This window comes from Cinclus cinclus, chromosome 3, assembly GCF_963662255.1.
Source record: "Cinclus cinclus chromosome 3, bCinCin1.1, whole genome shotgun sequence".
In the NCBI taxonomy this organism is placed as follows: Eukaryota; Metazoa; Chordata; class Aves; order Passeriformes; family Cinclidae; genus Cinclus; species Cinclus cinclus.
Window position 1 is genome coordinate 86,610,587 of NC_085048.1, and position 22,845 is coordinate 86,633,431.

A 22,845-nucleotide genomic window follows, 5' to 3' on the forward strand; every position below is an offset into this window, starting at 1 on the left:
GAAATCTGCCAGACTCACTGTTCTATCCCTTTTTGAGGCCAAGTGTGATTGCACAAGTCTGTCTACACTTTGTACAAGTTTGCAGGATATGTATTTGAGGAATAATGAAAAGAGGCAGAATTTACCCTTCATGTAATTTGTCAACAAAATGTTTGTTTTGCAGTCATTATATATTTGAATATTGCAGGACTAGTAAGAGAGCAGTGTTGGGCTATCACTGCATACCCTGGGACACTATCACACTAAAAAGTAGAATAACACACATAAAGAAAGCCATTCAAAAATATATTTGGACCTTTATCTCTCGCACTCTTGAAGACTTCTTCCAATAAAATTGAAATGCCTCCATTAAAAAAAATTAAATGAACAAAAAGTTATTCTTGACTGCATCAGGTGCTGAACAGTAATCTGTCTTTGGGAACATTTTTTTTTTTTCTCAAGCCAAAAGAAGACAGAGGAAGGAAGAACAAGGAAAAACACTGTCACAGCTGTGATTACAGTGAAGAAAAACATTCCCAAACTGGACTTAAACCAATGAAGCTGAGCATTACCTCTTCAAGTACATGCACATCTTAAGAGCATTACCTCTTCAAGTACATGCACATCTTAAGTTTCACAGCTTGCGCTCAGAAATACCTCAGTAAAATGATCTGCATGCCTAGAGCTCCCTAATTTAAAGCTACTTCAGATGGGTCTTTGCTATGGCCACCACTATAAGGACTGTAGCAGACATATAACCAGAGGAAGATAGATTTGTTTTCTAAGCAAAATAAGCTACTCTATCGTTTTAGACCCATCTCTTGGATCAAGATAACAACTATTACTCCTGCATTTCACTGCCACAAAGCTAATTTGGATGCAGTGCATAATGAAAGAGAACTACCACCATGAAACAACATAATCAAAATCATGCTCTTTTTCAGGTGGAGGCAAATAAAACATCCATCATGTTGGGCCTTACATTTACATCACTTTATGTGATGAACAGTGACTGAAATTGATTTTGTTTTCATGTGGCCTGGTTCAGACCTATATGAATATGAAATTAAGTGATTTTATGTATACATGTCTAGATAGCTTAATGGGAGTCTTTATTATATATGAAATTACACATTAAAACATGTATTTGTTCCTCACAACATCCCATGCATATTCTTTAGCATAATCTGATTTCTATCATATGGTGGTGCTAAACAGAAAAAAAAGTGCATTTCACCTCAATTTCGAACATGTCTGTATTTTCCAGGGACAATTCTTAGAAAATTTCAAGAGCTTATGTCTGAGGTCACATGGACCTATAACAGTGGATTTCCTTAAGGTAAGAAAGAGAGATCTCAGAACTGCAAGTAATAAATATGATTTTGATAAGCGCTTCTCCAGGAAAATAAGAAATAAATTCCTAAAAAGTTTTCTGTGAAGCGCCTTCCTCTTCATGTCCTGTATTACTCCATACTTATAAATAATAAAAAAGGAGACTGATAACAGTAGCTTTATGTAAGCAAGCTTAGAAATCACGTGCAGATAAGTGCTTTTGACCTAAATCTTGTAGCGCCTCGATCTGACATACAACCCCACAACTGTGAAATTCTGTATGAGATTTAGCAGTTTGAAGCTGCCAACTGACCCAGCCATAAAGCAGCCAGAGATAAGGATTTATGGTACGATATGATACAATTAGACGTTCACCTCCTATTTATTTCAGTCCATTTCAGGATATAACCTATTTAAAAGTTGCAGGCTTTTTATTAAAATGTAAATGCTTGTGTGCTGTATATTTATAGGCAGCTAACAACAACAAGAAAAGACTCTCATAAATTAGATTTCTGTGAATGAAAAGGGTAAACAGGAGATGCTTCCGCAAAACTCTTCTAGACGTGTAGAGATAAAGGATGGCTCTACCACACAAAATAATCAGATACAAAAATAGCTGCTCAGAAACAGCACACCTAAGGAGTACTTTAATCAAACATTTAGGTTACCTGCCAAAAGGACCATGATCTCTTCAAAATGCAATGCGGATTAAAGTGTTATCTAACACAAGCAGAAAACTAACCTTGGAGTGGAAGTTCGAAATGTGTTCATCATAATTTTCATGTCTTTGGATAGAGAAACCAGCTTTTTCAGCTAGATTGCAAAACTGGTTTAAAGTATTCCCTCGGAGTGGAGCAAATACCATTGCTTTTCCCTGGAACATTAAAAAGAGAATTTATACATTTTTAAAACTGGAAGGGAACCAGATATAGCATACACCTGACTAAGCTTTTAATATGCTCAAGCTGGAAAAGTCAATTGTTCTCTTGTTAAAATACTAAAATATGCTAAGATATATAATTGTTCAAAATATGCATGATTTCTGTGATTAAACAAACGCAATCTAGAAAGTAATAAATAAATATTTTCTTTAGAAAACTGCCAACTGCAATACATCTGCTTCTTTTCATATAATAATGGTGTCTGTGGATTACCAAAATAAAAGACAGAAAAAGCATACAAAACATACACTCAGTGAAAAATCCATTTGTTAGCTCATGACCATGCAAAGACTGTAAATAATGATTTTCTTTTTTCTCTCTCACACATGGAAGAGTACCTCCCTTTCGCTGTCAGTGGAATTACAATATAAAACAAGGCAAAATGCGAGGCAAATAAGACCCAATCATTAATTTTTTTGAAGATATTTTAAACTACCTGAGCAGAGCAACTAAATTTGACCTTAAATTGCATTTAAATCAAGAATTAATGCTCCTGAATACACATTCTGGTTCTTGCAAGATGATCAGGCCATTTGTGATGCCCAGGCAATACATTATGGTCCATTACCTAATTTTTTTGTTCATCCCTCTGTATTTAAGAAAACAAAAATGACTGTACCTTGAACTGATAGATTTTAGACACTGTGCAAAGAACTTGCCCAAAATGTAACCTACTTGATGGAGCATCTCTTGAAGTCTTATTTGGAGAATTAATTCTAATTGGCTGAATACTGTGTTCTGTCATATGGAATGAAAAGTGGTTGAAGAGCTGTAAACAAAGGTTAATATCAGCCAACATCATATCACACTGAGGGGAGCCACAAAGTTTACTGTAAGCTCCTGTATATAACTTCTATGTTAATGAGATCTAAGATTAATTTGTGAGGTGCTGTAATCAAACAAAGAGACAAAAAACATTTTTGGAGATCTGAAAAAGTTGTGAAAGGATTAGACGCTGTGGAAGAACATTTAGCTTGAGAAAAGGAAATCTGTATGCCACAGGAATAGAGTGATCACTATAGAGAATTTCAATAGGAGTGCTGGAAAGTTACAATGCTGACACAGACACTTAGTGAGGAGAATAGGGAGCAAATCTGTATCTCACACATGCACATATACACCAAGACAATGCACAGTGAGGCAGCAATAAAAATGCTACATCAGTACCTCTGGTGTTAATGTGTACTTAAAAGATTCCAACCATTAACACCACAGCCCTATATTTATTCTCACAACAGCTAGGTGAGATAGAGGAATGCTGTTACCCTCATCTTTCTTATGGGAAATTTAAGGACAAAGGAGTCTTAGGGCAATATCCAAAGCAACCCAACTTCTGTTCATTTGTTGTAGCTGTAGCTTTAATTCTGTGGCAAAATAAGAGGTGCAAAGGGGTGTAACTCCCACCAAAGGTACTGGAATTGCTGATGTAAATGCTAGGTCTGAATATAGGCTCAGCTCAGGATGAAAAACATTAAACACAGGAAATTCACAGTCGGTTCCCTCACATCCTTGGCATGCTTTAATGTCATCAGACAGAAGTGGGCAGCAAAGGGAGCCTTCAACTGAGGATCCTGCTCCTCCTGCTGCCATCTCACGCTCCCCAGAACGTTGTTGTGCAAAAACCCTTCCTGGCATAAGAAGGCCAAGACTCCTCTGGAGACCCTCATTTTCACGATCACTGTAATGGGAAAAATGTCCCTCATCCAGGGCTTACTGAACATGTGATTCACATGGGAACTTCAGATGTGACTCATGAACAGAGACAGATGGAAGCTACAGACCCTACACTGGCCACTGATCCAGCAGCTCTGATAAGTTGCTCACACAGCAGCGCCCCTTTGCCCCATCTGGAGTCAGTCCATGCGGTCATTCCATCTCATATTCTCAGAGGACTACTTTCAATTAAATTTGAAAGAGAAATACAATAAAATAGAATGTAGCACAGTATGAAGTACATCTTAAATCCAGGCAGAACATCTTGAAATAACATTGAAAGAGGGGAATGGCTTTTATGGAAACCACTACACAGTTACTGTTGGCCAGCTCCTTAGTTGGTGTGAAAACCTGTTAATCTTTTGACTGAAACACCTATGGATTTTGCCTCACCAAGAAATCATGAATAAACTTTAATACCACAATAATCTCCTCACAACTGGCAGGTACTGTGGTCAACTCTGGTCTATCACAATCTGGATTTAAAGCACTCTTTTGTCATCTGCCCAATCTCTGTGATTCTGCCACCAGTTGGAGGGCTGTATGCACATTTCTAGCTATAAAATGTTTTTCATTCTTTGGCTGCTGTTCAATAAAAAAATTAGATCAGTGGTCTGATTCTACTCTTGATGGACTATTCCAAGTTTAATTCTAATTCAAAAGTGTCTCTTAGGATGATGTTTAAAGGATGATTTTTAAAATTCAAAATGGTCTCTCCTCAGATGGAAAAATACTTCCAGTAAACTTGTGAAAAAAAAACCACAGAAGAAAATGCCAGTTCTGATAGTTTGAAGTGTTATTAAAATGCTACAGTAAGACAATGGGACAATCATTAATATTTTCAACATGACTATGAATAACTTCACTCATCAATTTTTTACGAAATGTGGTCTTATTTGCTGGTACTATTCTCAGCTCAACAGCATCCCATTGACTTCATTGGGATTTTGAATGGATAGGCCACAGAATAACCAAAACCTTGATAAAAAAAGTTCTTAATTAGGAAAGTATGCAAACAAACAAATGCTTATTCTGAAATTTAAATTCGAAGTAAATTTTAATGATATAAAAAAGCCCTAAATGTTGGCATATCAAGTCAAGTAGTTTGAGAGAAATGAAATATAGCCATTCAAGATAAATTTGTTCAATAGAATATTTCTGTGCCTAATCCTTTGAATGGGTTAAAAGGTGACATTTACCTCTGTAACAAATTCAGATAGAAATTTCAGCCCTCAGCAACTCTGTGAGCTGCTCATTTCTCTCTGTGAATTTCTTCTTGTGTCAACACAACTGTCCATGGGGACAATGCTAGGAACCAGATGATATAAATTATCAAGTCTGGTTTCAAGGAAAACAAAAACTTACCCAAAACACATCATTCTGTGCCATAAGGATTCTAATAGCCAGAAATATCATCCTTACTGAAAAAGGAAATACCATAGATAGATTTTAAATTAATGGTAGGAACAGGCTATGTGTTCTGAATCTCTCCTTTAAGAGAGCTTTGCAAGGATATCTGTTATTCTTTGCTTATTCCACTTTTTCGGTTGGTATCGTTGGTTATTGTTTTCCCTGGACTCTTCTAAACTAGTTGTATCCTAGTTATATTTGAAAAATGACTTGCATTTAGGTATGCCAGTTTTATCATTTTGCCAAAGTATTTCCAAAATGAAATCTAAGTTCTAAATTTGAGACAAAATAATGTAGAAGAGTGAACTTAATAAAAGAAGAGTAAACTTAATAAAAGAAGTTTATGCCTTAGTTTGGACAAAAACAAATGCCCAAAAACCATTCTTAATTATTGCAACTGGAAAAAATAAGTTCACTATTGATTTATTTGGCCTTTAAAAGCCTAAGTATAGTGCCATTTAAAAATAAAGTGTCCTCTGACATTATCCTTAGATTGATACAGGTTAACAAGAGCAGTGAAAATGGTAACTATTTCATACTTGTGACTGTGTCTTTTGGTATCTCAAATGAGCATACATTTTTATTTGTGTCTTTCAAACCTTGAAAGCATATGCTTGAAGGCATCTTTGCTGAACACATCATTTTTGGACAAAGCAGCTCATTTAAGGTGTCTGTACTTCCAGCTCCCATTCTATACAACAGTTTGCTGTCCTCCTAGTTTTAAATTACGATAATTTGCAAGGCCATGCCATAACTGGATATCCATCCATATAGCCATTCATAAAGTGGATTAGGCAACTGAATTTAGTTAAAAAAACCCACAGTTTGGATAGGGGTCCAAAACTCTGCAACAGAAATTCCTGCATGAAGCACGACTTTCTTAAGCTAGCTTTGCTGATAAGAAGTAGGAACCATTTGCTGTGCCTAAAATGCACAGCAAATAAGTGCCAGGTTATTAATACTGACTATGTTATTAATCACAATGTGCAGAAGCAAACACTACTAGGAAGACAGGCAACAAAAAGCCATCTCCTTTTAGTACATCGATATTCACAAAGGAGTGTAGATCATATGCTCTGAAATACAAAGGCATGTTTTGAATTTGAATTAGCTGATTGGAGTTAAAGAGAAACAAAGTCAGGCCAGGTTGGGCTTAAAGTCAGCCTAACAATTCTGCAGTTACCAGGGCACCTCTTACACACTTCTCTTCCTCCCACTCATGCTTTTCTTCCCCAGCGTCCTTTCATGGAGCCAGCAGAGCAGATCATGAGAATACCCGAAGAACCAGTTGCTGACATTGATCTGGGCTGAAAAAATTTTTCTCTATTTTTTTAAACTTGGGATCTGCTTTGTGTTCCAGATCACCCGTGGTCCCAAAAATTATTGCACTTTGACAACTGTTGGTACATCATGAAAGTCAGAATGCATCACTGAGCAGGAGCTGCTTAACCTCTTCTTACTGCCACTGACAGAAATATCTGGGTAACCTTTTCCTCAGGGTGGCTACACTTCTCCTGTCTTCCTGGCAGCCTTGCCCCACAGCTCATTAAAATAATTTAGTCTTAAGTAACTTGCCTTAGGTCACTCAGGAAAAGTCTATGATAGAACCAAGAATAGAAACCTGATCACTCTAAGCAAAGAATGGGATTACTTACACAACTAAAATGACTCAGGTTCTTAAGCCTTTGCACGTTCGGGTCTTCTATTCCTTTTACAGTGAAAATCCCTTGTGCAGAAAGTACACTACAGATTTTAAATAAAGTTTGGAAATGTGCTGCTAGCATGATATGTTTTGTTTTCAAATTGAAAGTCTGCCTTATTGGAAGATTTGGATGTTAAATATGAATGATATAACTTCTGTTTCAAAATGCTACTTAGAGCAATTACTTAATGTTTTCTCGTTTTCTTCTTTTGATATCTTCCCTTTTTAAGTATGCATGTCACAGACTTTTTTTGCCCCTAAGTCTCTCTGATTTAAACAGCCCAATAGATTTAAGAGTGATAAAATATCTCCTGAGTGACACTCATGTAGAACATGTAATCATTTTATGAAGAGCATAATTTCATTATTTTTTAAGGTATAAAACATGTAAACACAGGGCTTACTTAATGGAAAAATGTTTTAAGCTACAGTATAGATATAAGGGATTTGTTCATTTTATATAAACATAAATGAAAAGGAAAAAAATATTCTTTCATAATAAATAAATACACAATGACAAAGGTTACAATTGAAGGGATTAAAAATGACAGAAGCCAACATAGAAATTTTCAATATTGTATTTTACTTTAATATGAAGACATTATTATCAAAGGAAAATACTTGAGAAACGCTTTGATAAAAATAATCTGACGCTATCTTTGAAGCGGTTTCATTTATTTTACTACCCACTGTGTTCCTTATCAGAAGGCCAAGTATAAGAAGTTTCCTCGTTTATGATTAGGAAAGAATCTGATAGATTAGAAGACTCAATTGAAGTTGGACATAATAAGTATTAAAGTATTACATGACATTAATCCTGCCATTCCATTACTCTCTCAATCATTGTGCACAGACTAATTATTCTGAAGCCAGTGTTCAGGAGAAAATAGAAACATACTTACACTGGGTTGGAGTAATCTCTTTATTGCATCAACAAGGCTAGCTCTGTACTGGTCCAGAAACAGGCTGACATTGAGAAGAGAACAGAATCCAGATTAAAATGGGTTTTCAATTCTAATGATACTAATGCAGATAAGTACAAGGCTAATTACATATGTTTACACAATGCTGTAAAAGAGAAACTGTGGTCTACATTTCTAAGCAGTTCAGGTACTTTTAACATTTAAAACGACATAAAATAAAATACAGTCTAAACTAAAGTCTAAACTAAAGCTAAATTATCAGCATGAAACATCTATATAGTTGAAATTCACCAATCACACATGCTAGCTATTAAAATATTACTGTATCAGAAATTAGGATCAACATAAAAAGTTAGCATTTGACATGCATATACAAGGAAGATGGGGTTTTTAAAAATGTTTTCTATTGTAGTTCAGGTATTATTATTAAGGGTATTTTTTTCCTTCTACCTTCACAGTTTTGGCATTAATTCTTACCTATTAAACATATTTGCTATATTTCTATATCTATCTCTGTCCATCCCTGCAAAGATTTACAAGACCCTGCCTCCTCCCTCTCTCCAACGCTGTTGAAATACAATGGCCCAGATTGTACAGAGTTGTCATCTCTCAAGAGTGCAATCCTTCATCTCCAGCATGGGTCCCGCAAGGATAGCAGCAGAGTCAATTTTCCCATGCAATGTTGCCAACACGCTCAGCCCTATTTTGGTGTGATTACCTCATGATTTGAGGGGATAATTCATTCTTCATGCCCCTCAGTACCTTAATGTATATACTAATAGTGGCAACCAGGGTGCCAATCACTCTTGACTAGATATTTGTGGACATGTAGTTACTGTGGATGAGTGCATTTACAATGGTTAGTGAACAACCATCTGATAGCAACTGATGCCTTTCAGTCCTTACTACCATGGGCTGCATTTATATTGGTGATTCAGATAAGAAACTCTATCAAGCAGGCCAGAGATAATGCGATTTTTTTGAATTTTTTTTTCTTCCCCCATTTTCTCTGTAATAAAACTGCTTTCCAGCTTGTGTCAAGCTCAAGTTTCATACTACATGGCATTTTGTCCATTCTCTTCAGGTTTTTTAATAGACTCCCCTTCCTTTTATTGTCAAATTTCTTTTTTGAAGACATTTGGGTAAATTTTTTTCCAGGTTTGAAATTCTAAAGGAACATAAAGAATATATGGAAACACTGAAGGGCAAAAAGTAGTCCACCAACCACAGGCCTTCCATCAAGAACAGAAGATGTATGGATATTTAGGTAAAGATACTGCACAGCTACCAAGAATACCATATTATATACCACAGAGTCAAGCAGCCGTGCAAGAACTGTGAATTTTTGCTACTCTGGAACAAACAAATAAAACAAAACAAAAAAAAAATTGCAAGTGACCATATTTCATTAGTATAAACTGGCAGGACCTCACACTGCTGGGAAAGTATGGTAAAATGGGTATCTATATACGGTGAAGAACATTTAATGAAAACTATGATCTTCTGAATTTCTCCTTGAGAATATGAAGTACCAGCTAACAATCTCCCTGATAGCCTGGTTTACAAGAAAAATTAAACTTGAGCAATTGACATGACGACTCCCCCTCAGCCTTGATTTATCTTCCTGGAAGAACTTCACTGAAAACACAGGTGCCTAAATTTAATTAGTTGAAAAAGCAGCTCTTATCTCTGATGTCTCTTGGGTGTTTTAATGACATTCACCTCATGTTGATCCCTATAGAGATAGATGTCATAAGACACTACTTCACTGGGAACTTAACCACCTGCAGAAGAAGTGAAATACATGATTCCGCTCCCAAAAGAATAGTGAAAAGTAATTAATTTTCTTCAACATGAAACATTGCAAGTATGCACACATTTAAGGCTTCCTGGGATCCTATGTAAACAGAAATACATTCTGAATGAAAAGTGAATTTAGAATGTTTTTGTTATTGAAAGCAGTGTAGTGGAAACAGAATCTTGGAGCAGCTTAGAAGCTTTAGAATCCCTCTTTTGCAGACCTGAATATCATTCTCTCTCTTTTTTTTTTCCAATATGATAGGGGCACAACTGCTGCTACCAATTTTGCTCCTTTACAATGAGAACTACAGGTTTTGCTGACCAAAAACTGAGTGTCTGAGAAGTTAAAATTTTTCCGATTTTTCTGACCAACACCAATTGATATTTTGGTGTGTGGGAGGTACTCTTATCCCTCTTAGCTTAGGAAACCCAGATAACCTGAGACAGTTGCCCCAAGTTGTCTTGCCCTCCAAGAGACCTGTCCCTGGGAATATGACCTACTGCAATTGAAAATAGTTTCTGGTACTGTGATTTCTAAACTGTTGCTCTGTGAGCCACGTACTCTGACCAGAAGAAGCAGAGAAGACTGAAAGCAAAGCTACTCCTACTCCAGGAAACATCTCTATCCTCCCTCTGAGTCAGGGGATGCCTTAAATGAGGAAAATCCTGAAGAAGTCATTAGATAATCTGTGCTGCAGACAGGAACAGCATAGGATTTGGCTCACGCAAGGGGATTTAGTCACGCAGTTTTTCTTACCGGTAAAATTGTATGACTAAATATTACCACAGCATACTGAAAATGTCCCTGAGAGCATTCTTCAAAGCTCACAGCATCTGAGTTCCTGTGTCACCTGCTCTAGGTGACCCTGCCTTGGCAGGCAGGTTAGACTTGATGATCTCCAGAGGTCCCTTCCAACCTTAACAATTCCGTGATTCTGTGAACAGCTCAGTGAAATTAAATAAGGCATTTTTCTAAACCACTCACACTCAGTTCTCACACCTCAATTCAAATTTAGCTTAAGCTTGCCGTGACTTTAGTGGTAATATTTCATGTTTATATATCTTAGGACAGGAATAGCAAGGTTTTCTTGGTTTAGCAAGGAAGTTTCAAATCACAGTAGTGAAAGGTGAGAACATGGTTGATGATTTGGCCTTTGTTTAGGCAATGCTCTTAACCTGTGAAATCCGGATGAACAGGCAGGTGACATTGCCACCTCTCTACTCTCCTACCCTTGTATTAAAATTTTAAATTGCCATTAAAGCCAAAATGAAAATTTATACCATAACTTCAGAGAAGTAACAATAAGCCACAAGGAAACAAATTTGAAAAAACAAGTAGATTCTTAGTTTGCTTCACGCTAATATCCTTTCAGCTTCTGCCTCACAACAAGGGACATATATTTAATAGGCTACAATGTGAACTGTTTTGGTTTTTTGCATGTTCTGCAATGGGTAAAAGAGTTGAATTTACAGGTGTACTTCAGAAATTATTACATTCATATGTAGTGTCTAATGTATAGAGCCATTTAGTTTTTATTCACTCTCAACTACCAGGGTGATGTAAACTAAAAAGACTTATTTTCATGTCATCAGGTTCCAATGCACTTGAAAGTGTGTTCCAGAAACCAGGCCTAAAATGGAGGGACGGAGATGTTACTGCATTCCTGCAGAGAGATCTCCTTATAGTAAGTGAAATAAACTAACGGAGACAAAATTGATATATTTTAAGGTATTTAAAAAATACTTTCAGTTCAGTTCCACATTCCTGGCAAAGCCACAACTCCCTTCAGCAAAATTCTCAGCAGTGAAAGAAATGTGGGATAGCTCCCCCTGGCCTCTGTTATGTGAATATTTATGTATGTGCTAAACTTTTAGAATAGAATAATTCTAAGTAAATAAAGTGGTATATTATGCATTTCCAAAACAATATGGTGTTCTAGACCTTTTATTGCCTCTATTTCAAATTATTTGTTAAAATGTACTTCACAACAATATAAAGGATAAATTTTTTTTATTGTCTCAGTCCTACTGGCCTTTACTCTCTCTTTGGATTAAAAATCTCAGAATTTTTTCCCTCAGTAGAAGTACATACCCTATTTAAATAATCAGAAATCTGAGGCTCTCAAGAGCTTAGGAAGAGTCTTGGGGTTGGCCTGTACATCCAGGCACCTGTGATTTCCCCTTCTCTATTCAAACTCAGAATTCCAGCACGTGTATGATTTTATATCCACAAGTGTAGATAAAATAAAAATCAAAAATTCCAACAGCCCTCATTCGGCCTTGAAATTTCCCCAGAAAAATATGAGATGGGTGGATATGTTTTAAAGATCCCATTATTTCAGATTTTTTTTTTTACTTTATCCTTCTTCCAGGTGTAGCTTCATATTGATTTTTTTATTTGTTCTTATCTAATTGTTGACATTTTAAAAATTATTTTGGAACTGCTGAACCATGAAACTATTTTACTGTCAACATCCTGAATGGTTAAATAATGACTAGCTTTCACAGTTTGCCTCTTATTTATTTTATAATTTAGTTGAGCTACTAAATTTAGCTGTTAACTAATAGACTGTTTGTTCTGGGAAATAACTTATTTTCCACTCCTGCACACAAGGTTTATGAATGTCTGACTGTAAATAGATGAATATAAACATATCGCTGCTTGCTGTAATCATGTACATTTTTACTTGAATCTCCATATGGATTTGGAATATGTTCATGAATAGAGCTTGTTTTCATGTAAATGGGATCAAGCAGTACCACTGGTTAGCTATTCAGAGAATCAGACAATATCACCCTTGCTGGAAATACTTCAATAAAAATTTATCCATGTACCTAATATTTGAACTGAGATTTTTTGCTTTCTAGTTCTCTATTCTAATCTCAGATTTTATTGACTGACAATGAGCTATATGATGGTGTTAAACTAAATGCAATCTATTCTATCTGTTTTTATCACTGCATACTTCAGGTTTCAGCTGAGAAGCTAAAAGAAAAGAGACTTTTTTTTCCTCTTCAGTGGCAGCCCAAAAAATACACAGAGCAAAAATCCTGCCAACAGTTCTCAAACCAATTCTGTATCGCTGAAGAGAAATACATGAAAATGAAAAGAAGATTTGGGTTTGATAAAGCATGGTACATTTCTTTCCTCAGCTTTTTCATGTACCAGAAATCCTAGTGTCCATAACTAAAAGAGTTATTTCTAAAAGAAACAAACAATAAAAGAATTTTCATGTTTATTAAACTATACATATATCTGTGGGCACTTACAATAAGAAAATATAAATAATTTGTGAATAAATCCACATTCTTTAATCTAACCTGCACATTTCTATTTATTTTTTAGAAATCTATATAAATATTTATACACTTACCTGCATCTTAAGTGCTTTAAAATAAATGTACAAAATGCAGGGATTGCAAACGCATTATGTATTTTACCTGTCATGCCTGATTCTTTGTTTCCTAAAGAAACTACACTATTTCCAAACAGACTGGCAGGGGTATTAGGCCAGAATATTACTGAAAAAAACAACTTAAGTCTTGCTCCACTCTGCTGTACTCCCAGCACAAATAGGATGACATGGTGTGAGTATCAAGAATACAAGAGACAGCACAGCCAGGTTGTTTTGATATTTGTGTGAAGAACAAATTTAACTCTAAATCTCTTGGCAAGACCTTGCTTCACCCACATAATCTGGAGAACATCCATATGTGAGCCTTGTCTAAGCCTCCGAGAAGACTGCTGCCCTCCTGCTCATGTCCGCCAGCACTCTGATCTGACTTTCATACTTAATCTGATCTAATCCTGCCCAGCATTAACTTCATCTGTGCAATGAAACCTGGAGTATCCATTCTAATATTTGGTGAGGAAGGCATTTACTAAATTACTTGCTGAAATCATATGGTGTTGTTTAGCTCCTTATTTTAATCAGATGATGCATCTCTGAGGCACATTATCAGTGATTAGTTAGAAACCCTCCTCTGTCCTTTTTAGGAGCAAAGAACTTTTCTGAAATTAAATGCTAAGAGAAACAAAGCACTGTTGCATTACAACAACAAATAGGTGTTAGAAAACGGCAAAAGATCTTGAAACACATTCTCCAGAGCTGTACAAAACCAATAACGTCATGAAATAAGAAGAGTTTGCTTAAACAGCATAATATGAAAGAAAAACAAAAGCTTCAGAGAAATATAAGAAGACTTTTAAAAAGAACATTGTTTAAAGAAACAATAGAGAGCTTTGTACTTCCCTTTGCCTTTTCCTTTAACTATTTCTAGGTAAGATACAAAAATTTGCTGAACTGAGCAGTCCTAGGAAGTCTCTGCTTTCAGAATCTGATCTCTCACAATAGTTATGTGCCACAAAACATAAACAGCTTTTTTTTTTTTTGTTTTGGACATTTAATGGGTCAAGAGCAAATAACCATGAAGGAAAGACAGATTGGTTTAAAAATATCTGCTCTCCTAAATAAAATTTGCACAGCTTTTTTTTTACACTCTCTACATTTATATAACATAAATAATTAATAATGTACCATTTTTAAAGCTAGCATGCAGCAAATACAGCACAGCACAATCCTACAAATGCAGTATCAGAAAACGGTTGTGTCAAAATAACCAAATCTATTTGCATAAATTATTAAACAAGATACCATACTACTACATGTATCTACCTTTTCATAAATTAAGTGCCGTACTCTTATTTTTCCTACTATGAATTATCTTATAATTAACATGTCCCTGTGTAAATAATATAAAGCCTATACCTCCAAATATCGATGTCAAATAGATTTAAGGAACAGAATGTGGTGGGGGTGGAAAAAAGGGTTTGAAAATCTCTTTTTCCTTGGAAAGATTTTCCAGGGAGCAAAAAATATATCCCCTTATATCAATAGTCAGATCTTTCCTAAGAAGTAAGCTAATTGAGCTGTTTGTGTTGATAAACTCCCTTTTCTCCAGACTGTTCCTCACTGAGCCATAATTATTTGCAATTTGCCTAAGTCGTCCATTTACTGATACGTCAAGCATGAAACAGAGGCAATTCCAGAAAATGGAAATGCTTCTCAAAATCAATCTTTGGGAAATAATGTGGTAGAAGTTACTGTGTGATAGAAGACTACCTTATAACTGTCACATGGAGATGAATATTAATTTGTTGAGGTTAAGGTGGCTTTGTGCTTCATTTGTTGACTTTGCTTAGCCATCAGCAAGCAGCACAGTACAATTACTCCAGCAAAGCTATTTTTCTAACGTGAGTTTTATGATTTTTATGTACTTACCAGTCAGCACACATAACAATGTCAAAATGTCCTTCCAGTTGAGAGACATCTGTCTCATTATCCCATCGTAAAATGCTAGAGGAAAAAAAGATTCAAAAAAAAAAAGAAAAAAGTACTTACATTTTTAATCTTGATATTTTTAAAGTATTAATATTATCATGTGACACAGAAGTGTTTAAAAAAGTGCCAACTCGTTACTTTCAAAGATTAATGTAAAAATCTTATTCTGTACATTTTTAAGGTTATAAATCTCAAAGCTAAAGAGCTATTTTTCATTATAACAGAAAGGCAATCCACTCAGGTTCTGATGAGTGGATCACAAATAAATGTGCCTTTCTGAATTAGTGGCACATGCAGAGCTTCGGTTTTTTACCCCTTAACATTACTGCTTGAGAAAGTGAAGTCAAACTATTGACAATCTGAATGAAGCACAGATCTGCAGAATAGATGTGACTTCGTGGATCTCTGTTACATCTGGCAGACAATTCAGTTGTGTTTCTCATTGATGAAGTGAGCATTCACTTGGGCTGGAGGGAGGAGAGACAGGGTGAAAAAATGCCAAGCTTAACTTCAATGCCAGTAATGTTGCCTCCGGCAAGCTTAAAAATACAGCAGTGCTGACTCTGTCAACACCTATTCTCTCACAGGTGATAAGCTATTTAATTCTAAGATACCCAGTAGCAGGCAAAAATTCACATATGTACAAAGTTCTTCTTTGTTTATAAGTGCTGCCGATTTATGTAGCTGCCACAAGGAATTTCAGTACTTTACTCCCATCTAAAAAACAGCAACTAGTATTGGAATTTACTGCATACTTCAAATATCATTAACCCAAACATTTGAAGCTGCATTTCTATTTCTAGGTTATTAAAAAAAAAAAAAGGAATCTATCCTTTTTCATTTCCTGGTTATTTATAATAGAAAGTAGATAAATATTTATGGGAAAAGCACTTGTGGGGGAAGGTCTAATCTGATCTTGTCAGGTTGTGCATGCTTATCTCAGTTTTGTATGAGTCTTAACCAAATAGACCCTTTAGTCTTCCCACAGCTATAATCTACTTCTGGTTAAAAGCCATCTCCATTCACATCCTACTCCTAATATTTAACCGAGGATCAGTTTATAATGTGTTCATTCAGAAATATTCCTTAGGTATACAAGAAAAAAGGGAATTTTGTACATTGACTATACTGTATGCAAAAAGGTTCGTAATTATGTAGATAAATAGACACAGGGCCATAAAGAATTAAGGTACTACAATATGCATGTATTTATGTCCACAGACACAAAATTTGAGACAGAATGCTTTTAAAACGTGGAAATTATGAAAGGAGAGGCCCAGTTGGTTGGCAAAGCTCTGATTGTGTGGGGCTCAATGTAACTGAACAGATCAGGACTCATTAGCCCATTTGCCCTCCTGGAATTTACTGTGACAATCCAAAGACAGAAAAGAGTAGATTAATTTAATTTTTCCCCCTCAAATTGAAAGTAATCCAGATTTTAGAAGCCTAGGTAGCTTTGCACACTGGCACGCAGCAGGCATCCAGTAGTGGAAAGTGACAAAGGAGAGTTCTCACTCTCAGCTGCTGGCTGCCTGCTGGCTACCAGCGGCTTTTTCAACCCTGTTTCCGTGGAAACTTAGGTTAGAATGGTGAAAATTAGGTAAAGGTAAGTTTTGTGGGTTTAAAGCACGCTCTCTAATACTTTAAGAATCCTGAAGCAGAACTGGAAATTGGTAGAAGAACTGTGAGCCTTAAAAGGCCACCTTTGGTTCTCATTGCTACAGAAACCGAGATCTGATCAGTACAGAGATTTGAATTATGATTTTTTTAACCCATATATTTACTATCCTTCACACGTGCAGTTGGGAAGGAAGCACAGGTGCCTCCTCCTGCAAAAAACCCAAAACCAAACCAAACCACCCTCCCTTCATGTTACTGTCAGGTTTCTGCTGGATGCCTGAAACAGTGTTTTCTGTGTACACCTACTGTAGGCACAGAAGAGTTTGTGTCAGGAGAGAAAAGCTCACAAACCAAAGTGCTGAGCAAAATAAGGAATTGACAAGTTTCTAGGAGCATGAGCAGTGGTGCAACATGACTGGCATCTGTATTGTTAAGAGGAATGAGCTAAGGCCCCACATCCATCCATAAGCCAATCTTTCTCCCGTTTTCTGACCTACAGCAAGGGCTGCTTTTGGTTTCCTTTTTCAGTACAGCTGCATTCTTGAAGATATCATAATTATGCAAAGGCTAATGAAAATTTACCAATTCAAAATAAACTTTGCCATGTATTTTCCAAAAGTACAGGAAAATCTTTATTCCTGCAGGGGAATCACCATGTAAACAAGATATAATTTATAAAAAAAAAAATAAACACTAGTGGGACTCATCCTGGTCTGACTCAGGATGTGTGCACACTGGTGGAAGACACGGAACTACAGGCTCTATGTATTTATCCATGCTATCTTTAGCTAAGTGCAAGTGTGACTAATAAGGGAGGCACAGCCATGGATATCAAATGCAGTACTGGCTGCAACCTCCAAAACAGTTTCAGCAGCTAACCCAGGGCTACCCTATCTGCACTGTTACCTCCTTCCACAGATTTGCAGGAGCTGCAGTCGAACATCTGCACCGGCACCTGGAAAGCAGACATGTCCCTGCATATCTGGAAATCAGAATCAATTCTGCTCAGAGTCAGCATACAATTCCATCATTAACATTGATGTCAGAATCAGCTTGATTCTGAATCAGCTGTTCTGATTTCTAGTGCTAGTGAAAGTAGTGCATCAGATTTAGGACTTAGATAAATACCATCAACTAGCCAAAAAAAAAAAAGTTGTAATCCAAATGCAATTCCTGACTGTAAAGTACAGAAAAATCCACTGATGCTGCAAAAAAAATCCTGAAAAAGGTAAAGACATGTAGCTAAATGCATGTATCTATATGTAGTATGGGGGTGAGGAACAATAAGTTTTTCATGGATTACTGAGGATGTGACTGTTGGATTTAGTGGTGAGACCTGAAAGAACTACTGAAGTCACCATGAAGCAAGGACTGATTGCATTTCCATTTAAAAAAAATCACTGCCAAGAAACCCAGAAAAGTGGTAGCAATGGAAATCCAAAAATCGGTTTTTATTAAATTTCCTCTTAAAAAAGTAGAAATAAGTGTAAAAATACCACACCACAAAAAGTCTCTTAAATCACCAGCATCATGTTGAGTGTCAGCATGAAGGAAATGCAAGCCTAGTTGTATTTTCCTCATGTTCCTTTCCAGTGATATCAAATTAGTGTACATAAGCCAAATTTATTTCTAAATTCATTTTTCTTCCTGCAAAGTAAGTTTTGAAGCAACAATATTTTTATGCCTTTCTTTTGAAGGAAGGTGCTACAGTGCGAAGAAATGAAATTACATTATTAATTTTAGAAATGGGCTTTACTTTATATTTCTTTCCAAGCCCCACCTTCAATGCTTTTTTTTTTTTGGAAAAACCCAAACAAACCAACGAATCAACGTGCTTAAGGCTGTGTAAAACCCACTGGACATTATTTTGTACTGGCATATTTAACTCACGCAGGTTTAGTTTCTTACAAGTGAAATTAGGCCACTGAGTTTCAGCAGAAAAGGGTCTGAGACCCAATGGAAATATAAAACAGTTGTGAGCTCTTTTTGGCTACAAGAAGAACATTAAAAATGAAATAAGGTGCAAGAGAAAAAAACACTACTCCACTGTTCAGCTACTGCTTAGGTCAAAGTGATGGTGGCTAAAACTTGGTACCCACTAATGGCCCATTTATGGCCTGTATCAAATGAATTTGATCAGTTTTCAGAGGAAAAGCACCCATGTAACAAACTTATTACTATAATTAGCAAACCTGATGGTAGTCCTAGCAAAAAGGACAAGGATTGAATGATCTATGGAAAATGAAGCATCCTCTCACATGCAGGGGTTTCTTCTCCAGGTCAGGGATAAAGCAGACTATCAAAATAGTCTGAGAAAAGATGTACTGATGTTTTAGTTTCCTAGGCAGTCAACCTTCTACCATTCTGAAGAGTTCTGAAACAAATTTATTTTAAAAACCCCAAACAACACATGGCACAAACTCAAATAAACTCTTTTTCTCCCTGGTTTTTCTTTTCAATTGACAAGTAAGTCAGAAAATGCAATTAGGTTAAGACATAAGAATTATAATAGTAGAACATAAAGATCAAGTAAGAAAATAAGAGACTTAAAGCACAAAAATGTACTCCCAAATAGCCCCATGTTCAAAGAAAAAAACCAAAACATAATAAAAAAGCTAATGTTGCAGGGATAGTTACAACAGCCAAGGCTTCCCCTGTACAGTAATTCTAATTTATGGAGGATAGCCTGACAAATGTCGACACTCTTTTCCTTACACTGGTAAAGTATCTCAGCAATCTACAACAAAAGACCTGATCTTACCAGGTTTTATTTCTCATGCAAAATTCTTCATTACTATTATTATTCAACTCCTGTTATTCAGTGTTTGTCTTCCTACTGTGTCTAGGCAGGTAACTTACATGAGAAAAAACAGGTTAAGTCTCTGATTGTTAAAACTTGAAACATTTCCAAGACCCTCTGAGATGTTCTTGTGATGAATGGCACAAGCTAGAGTAGCTCTCAAATTAGCACATAAGTAGTTGTGCGATAAAGACAAAAATTCAAAATTAGAAAAAAAGGACAAAAGACACAAAAGCCTTACTTGCTTCAAAATGCATTAGTAGTTTTAATAAGGATTTTAAAAATCGTCCCAATTAGCAGATGAACAGCTACCAAGAACCCCTATCTACCCACCTCTTCTTTTCATATTTTAATTTCAGTTTCAATCTTTGAAAAGCGTTATCATTGTAAAGTATACAGATTCAGGTAAAAGGTTTTGTCTGGAGGTTTATATTACTTTTTCCTATGACATTAAGCAAGCAAATTCATTAACACATTAACAAAAGGTATCATCAGGATGTCTCTCTGCACCTTGATCTTAGTTTGAGAGTCTTTAGTCACATATAAAGATCAAGAAGATGGATTTTAATCTAGTGATAGAGGCAAGGTATACACCTATCATTACAACTCCTCTGAGGAGTCTTGCAAATTTGCCTACTGTAATTTCCCCATCTTTCTTATTATATTATCACAAGGGTGCTCTTATTTCTCCGCCTTCTTTCACCTCCTGCCTTTCGTACTTTCACTGCTTCACTTTCCTTTGTATTCTTATCCATTGTCTCATTCCCTACAGTGCATGCCTGGTTTGAAGGGACCAAAGTTAAGCTTTCAACCACAGGTACAACCATTGTTCCTTTCCTTCCTTCTTCGATTTCTAAGCATTTCTAACGTGCTATTTACAATTGCCAATGGACACATTCTTCTAGCAATGTCCTTGCAGGTTTCAGCAATTTCCATGTCACTTGTCCACTCTTTTCAAAGTATACTAATGATTTTTCTCAGCTAGGCTTAATATGTCTGCACTTAATTCTCAGTCTCCTGGACATTTCTTCTCTCTTAAACCCAATAAAATATTGCTCTCTGTTATAGTTCTTAATTCCACTGTTTTCTGTTTGAGCTCTTCTAATTTTCTTACAATTTTTAAAATGTGGTCTTCTCAAGATTATCTTCAAACATTTCCCACACTTCTGATAATTTCATAGTGTCTCACCTCAACCTTTTCTTCCTCTAAATTTTATTTCTGGGCTATCTCATCCATAAAAGCTAAAAACCTACTAATTTCTCTACTTCATACTGTGTACACAGACTCTCAACTCAGTATTTTTCAGTGCCTCGGTGAGTGAGAAGCATCTAAAGTACGACAAGACGTTGTAAACACATTCTATGGATTGCTGTGGACATAACCATTAATTCTAGTCTGTAATCTAGGCTTAGGCCTTTCTCTGTGTCTGCATAACTCAGCTCTGCTGCTTACTGTCTCTGCATTGTAGCTCTTAGAAGTTTCATACCAATCTATTCAACCTCTTGACCATGTCATCATCACTTACATCTAAACATCACAATAACGTTCTCTCTGCTCTTGGAAAATGAAGCCTACAACCCTGATCTTGTCATCTTTCTCTGCTCTCCTTCAGGCAAGCTGCAAGTTGTCATTTCTAAATGCTTCACAACAAATCCCTATTTTTTATCTCTCATTCAATATTGAAAGGAAAAGTCCCTTCTTTAATCAGTGCTAATGTCAGCCTACATCTCCCACTTAACTTTTCAAGCATGCACCTGCAAAACTTTCTTCTGCTACGTTATCCACAGCATTCACAAACTTGCTCCATTATCCTTGAAACTGTCCTTTAAAGTAGTACCTAAAAACTGAGAAGAGGCTCTTGTGCCTCCAACTCTGCCTCTCATGCTGACTTCAGTTATGCTTGTTATCCTTCCTCAGCATATCTCTCTCTAGTCTTAGAGCACAGATTCTCTAACACAAGCTGCCTTTTTGCTCTGTGTTTATAAAGTATCTGGTACAACAATTCATCACATAAAGATGGTAACATAAAAGAAGAAAAATGTCACCACACACAACTATGGGTCTCTTCAAACTTTAGATATTCTATAATTCCATGATCCTATCTAGGTTTTCCTGCCTAGAAGTTCCTTCTAAGAAGTGCATAATAAAATTACATACTTGCCTTATTCCTTATTCCTTTTTCTAAGAACACATTTTCCCTCTCTTATTTTGTACAACATATTTTGCTAAAACTCAGATGGGAACATTACAGCTTTGTCTTCAAAACTAACAATCCTAACACTTACAATTTTGCTGTGCATCAAAAGTGACTAAGTTTTTGGGACATGATTAATGCATGGCATGTAAATACAAATGTTGTAGAATAAATATTTTCATTTAGTAGACGTATTACAAGCCAACATTCAGCACAAGTGTGGCTCTTTATTTAAAAGAAGCGAGAGTATCTTGTATGAAAAAGACATTAACAAAAGAATACTAGTGGTGTTTGCGAATTTGCCTTTTCACATCCCTCCTCTACATTCATACATTCTAAATTAGCTTTTATTTGGAAGCTGACTACTGTTTTTAGCAAGGGCCATGAAGCACATTTGGAGAAAAAAAAATATGGCTCTCAAATTCTAATTCAGAATTATATGGTTCTTATGAAAAAAGACAATTTCAAAGTGCAAGACAGCATAAGTATACATGACACATTGATAGGATGAGACTTGTAAAGATATGAAGGAAAAGATCTATGGAAAATTGTCTACCCATGGGGAGGATAATCAAGGGAACCAGAAGAAAAATCCCAAGAATGTAAAGTGAACAAGGCAGGTCCAGAAGGACTGAAAGGAGGAAGACTTAAAAACAGCAGAGAAGATGTAGTTCAAAGGTGCTCAAATTCTCAGGGCAGACGGAGCCACAGTAAACTTCCAAGATTTAAAAGTTCTGTATAAAGCCCATATATCACAGAAAGATTCAAACACATTCACTGCTTATGAGAATATCACTTCCCATGGAAAGATGTTCTAATATATTATCATTCTGTCAAATCTCTTTTTCTAGTCTGAATTTGTCTAGCTTCAATTTCTATATCTTGTTAGGCACTTGTAAACTAGATTAAAGACTGATCTTCTATTAAAGATTTTTTTTTCTTCACATGAGACTTTAAGATCAAAATCAATTCATTTCTTAACAATCAAGTAATTCCTTTGACAAGTAAATGGAGCTCTTTAACTCTCTCATTTCCAAACTGTGATTCACTCTTCTACCCCTTTCCTGGACCTCATCAATTTTTATTAT

At 36.0% G+C, this 22,845-nt stretch overlaps 1 protein-coding gene across 1 annotated transcript in view; it reads right to left on the bottom strand.

The window, feature by feature from the left end:
- Positions 1-22,845, bottom strand: part of CAMKMT (calmodulin-lysine N-methyltransferase) — a 208,443-nt gene that overhangs the window by 4,205 nt on the left and 181,393 nt on the right. The window contains exons 8-10 of the mRNA XM_062489244.1: positions 15,083-15,157; positions 7,980-8,043; positions 2,054-2,185 (exon numbers count right to left, since the gene is read on the bottom strand). Coding sequence (XP_062345228.1) covers positions 2,054-2,185; positions 7,980-8,043; positions 15,083-15,157 — 271 coding nt within the window. The remainder of the gene's footprint in view (positions 1-2,053; positions 2,186-7,979; positions 8,044-15,082; positions 15,158-22,845) is intronic.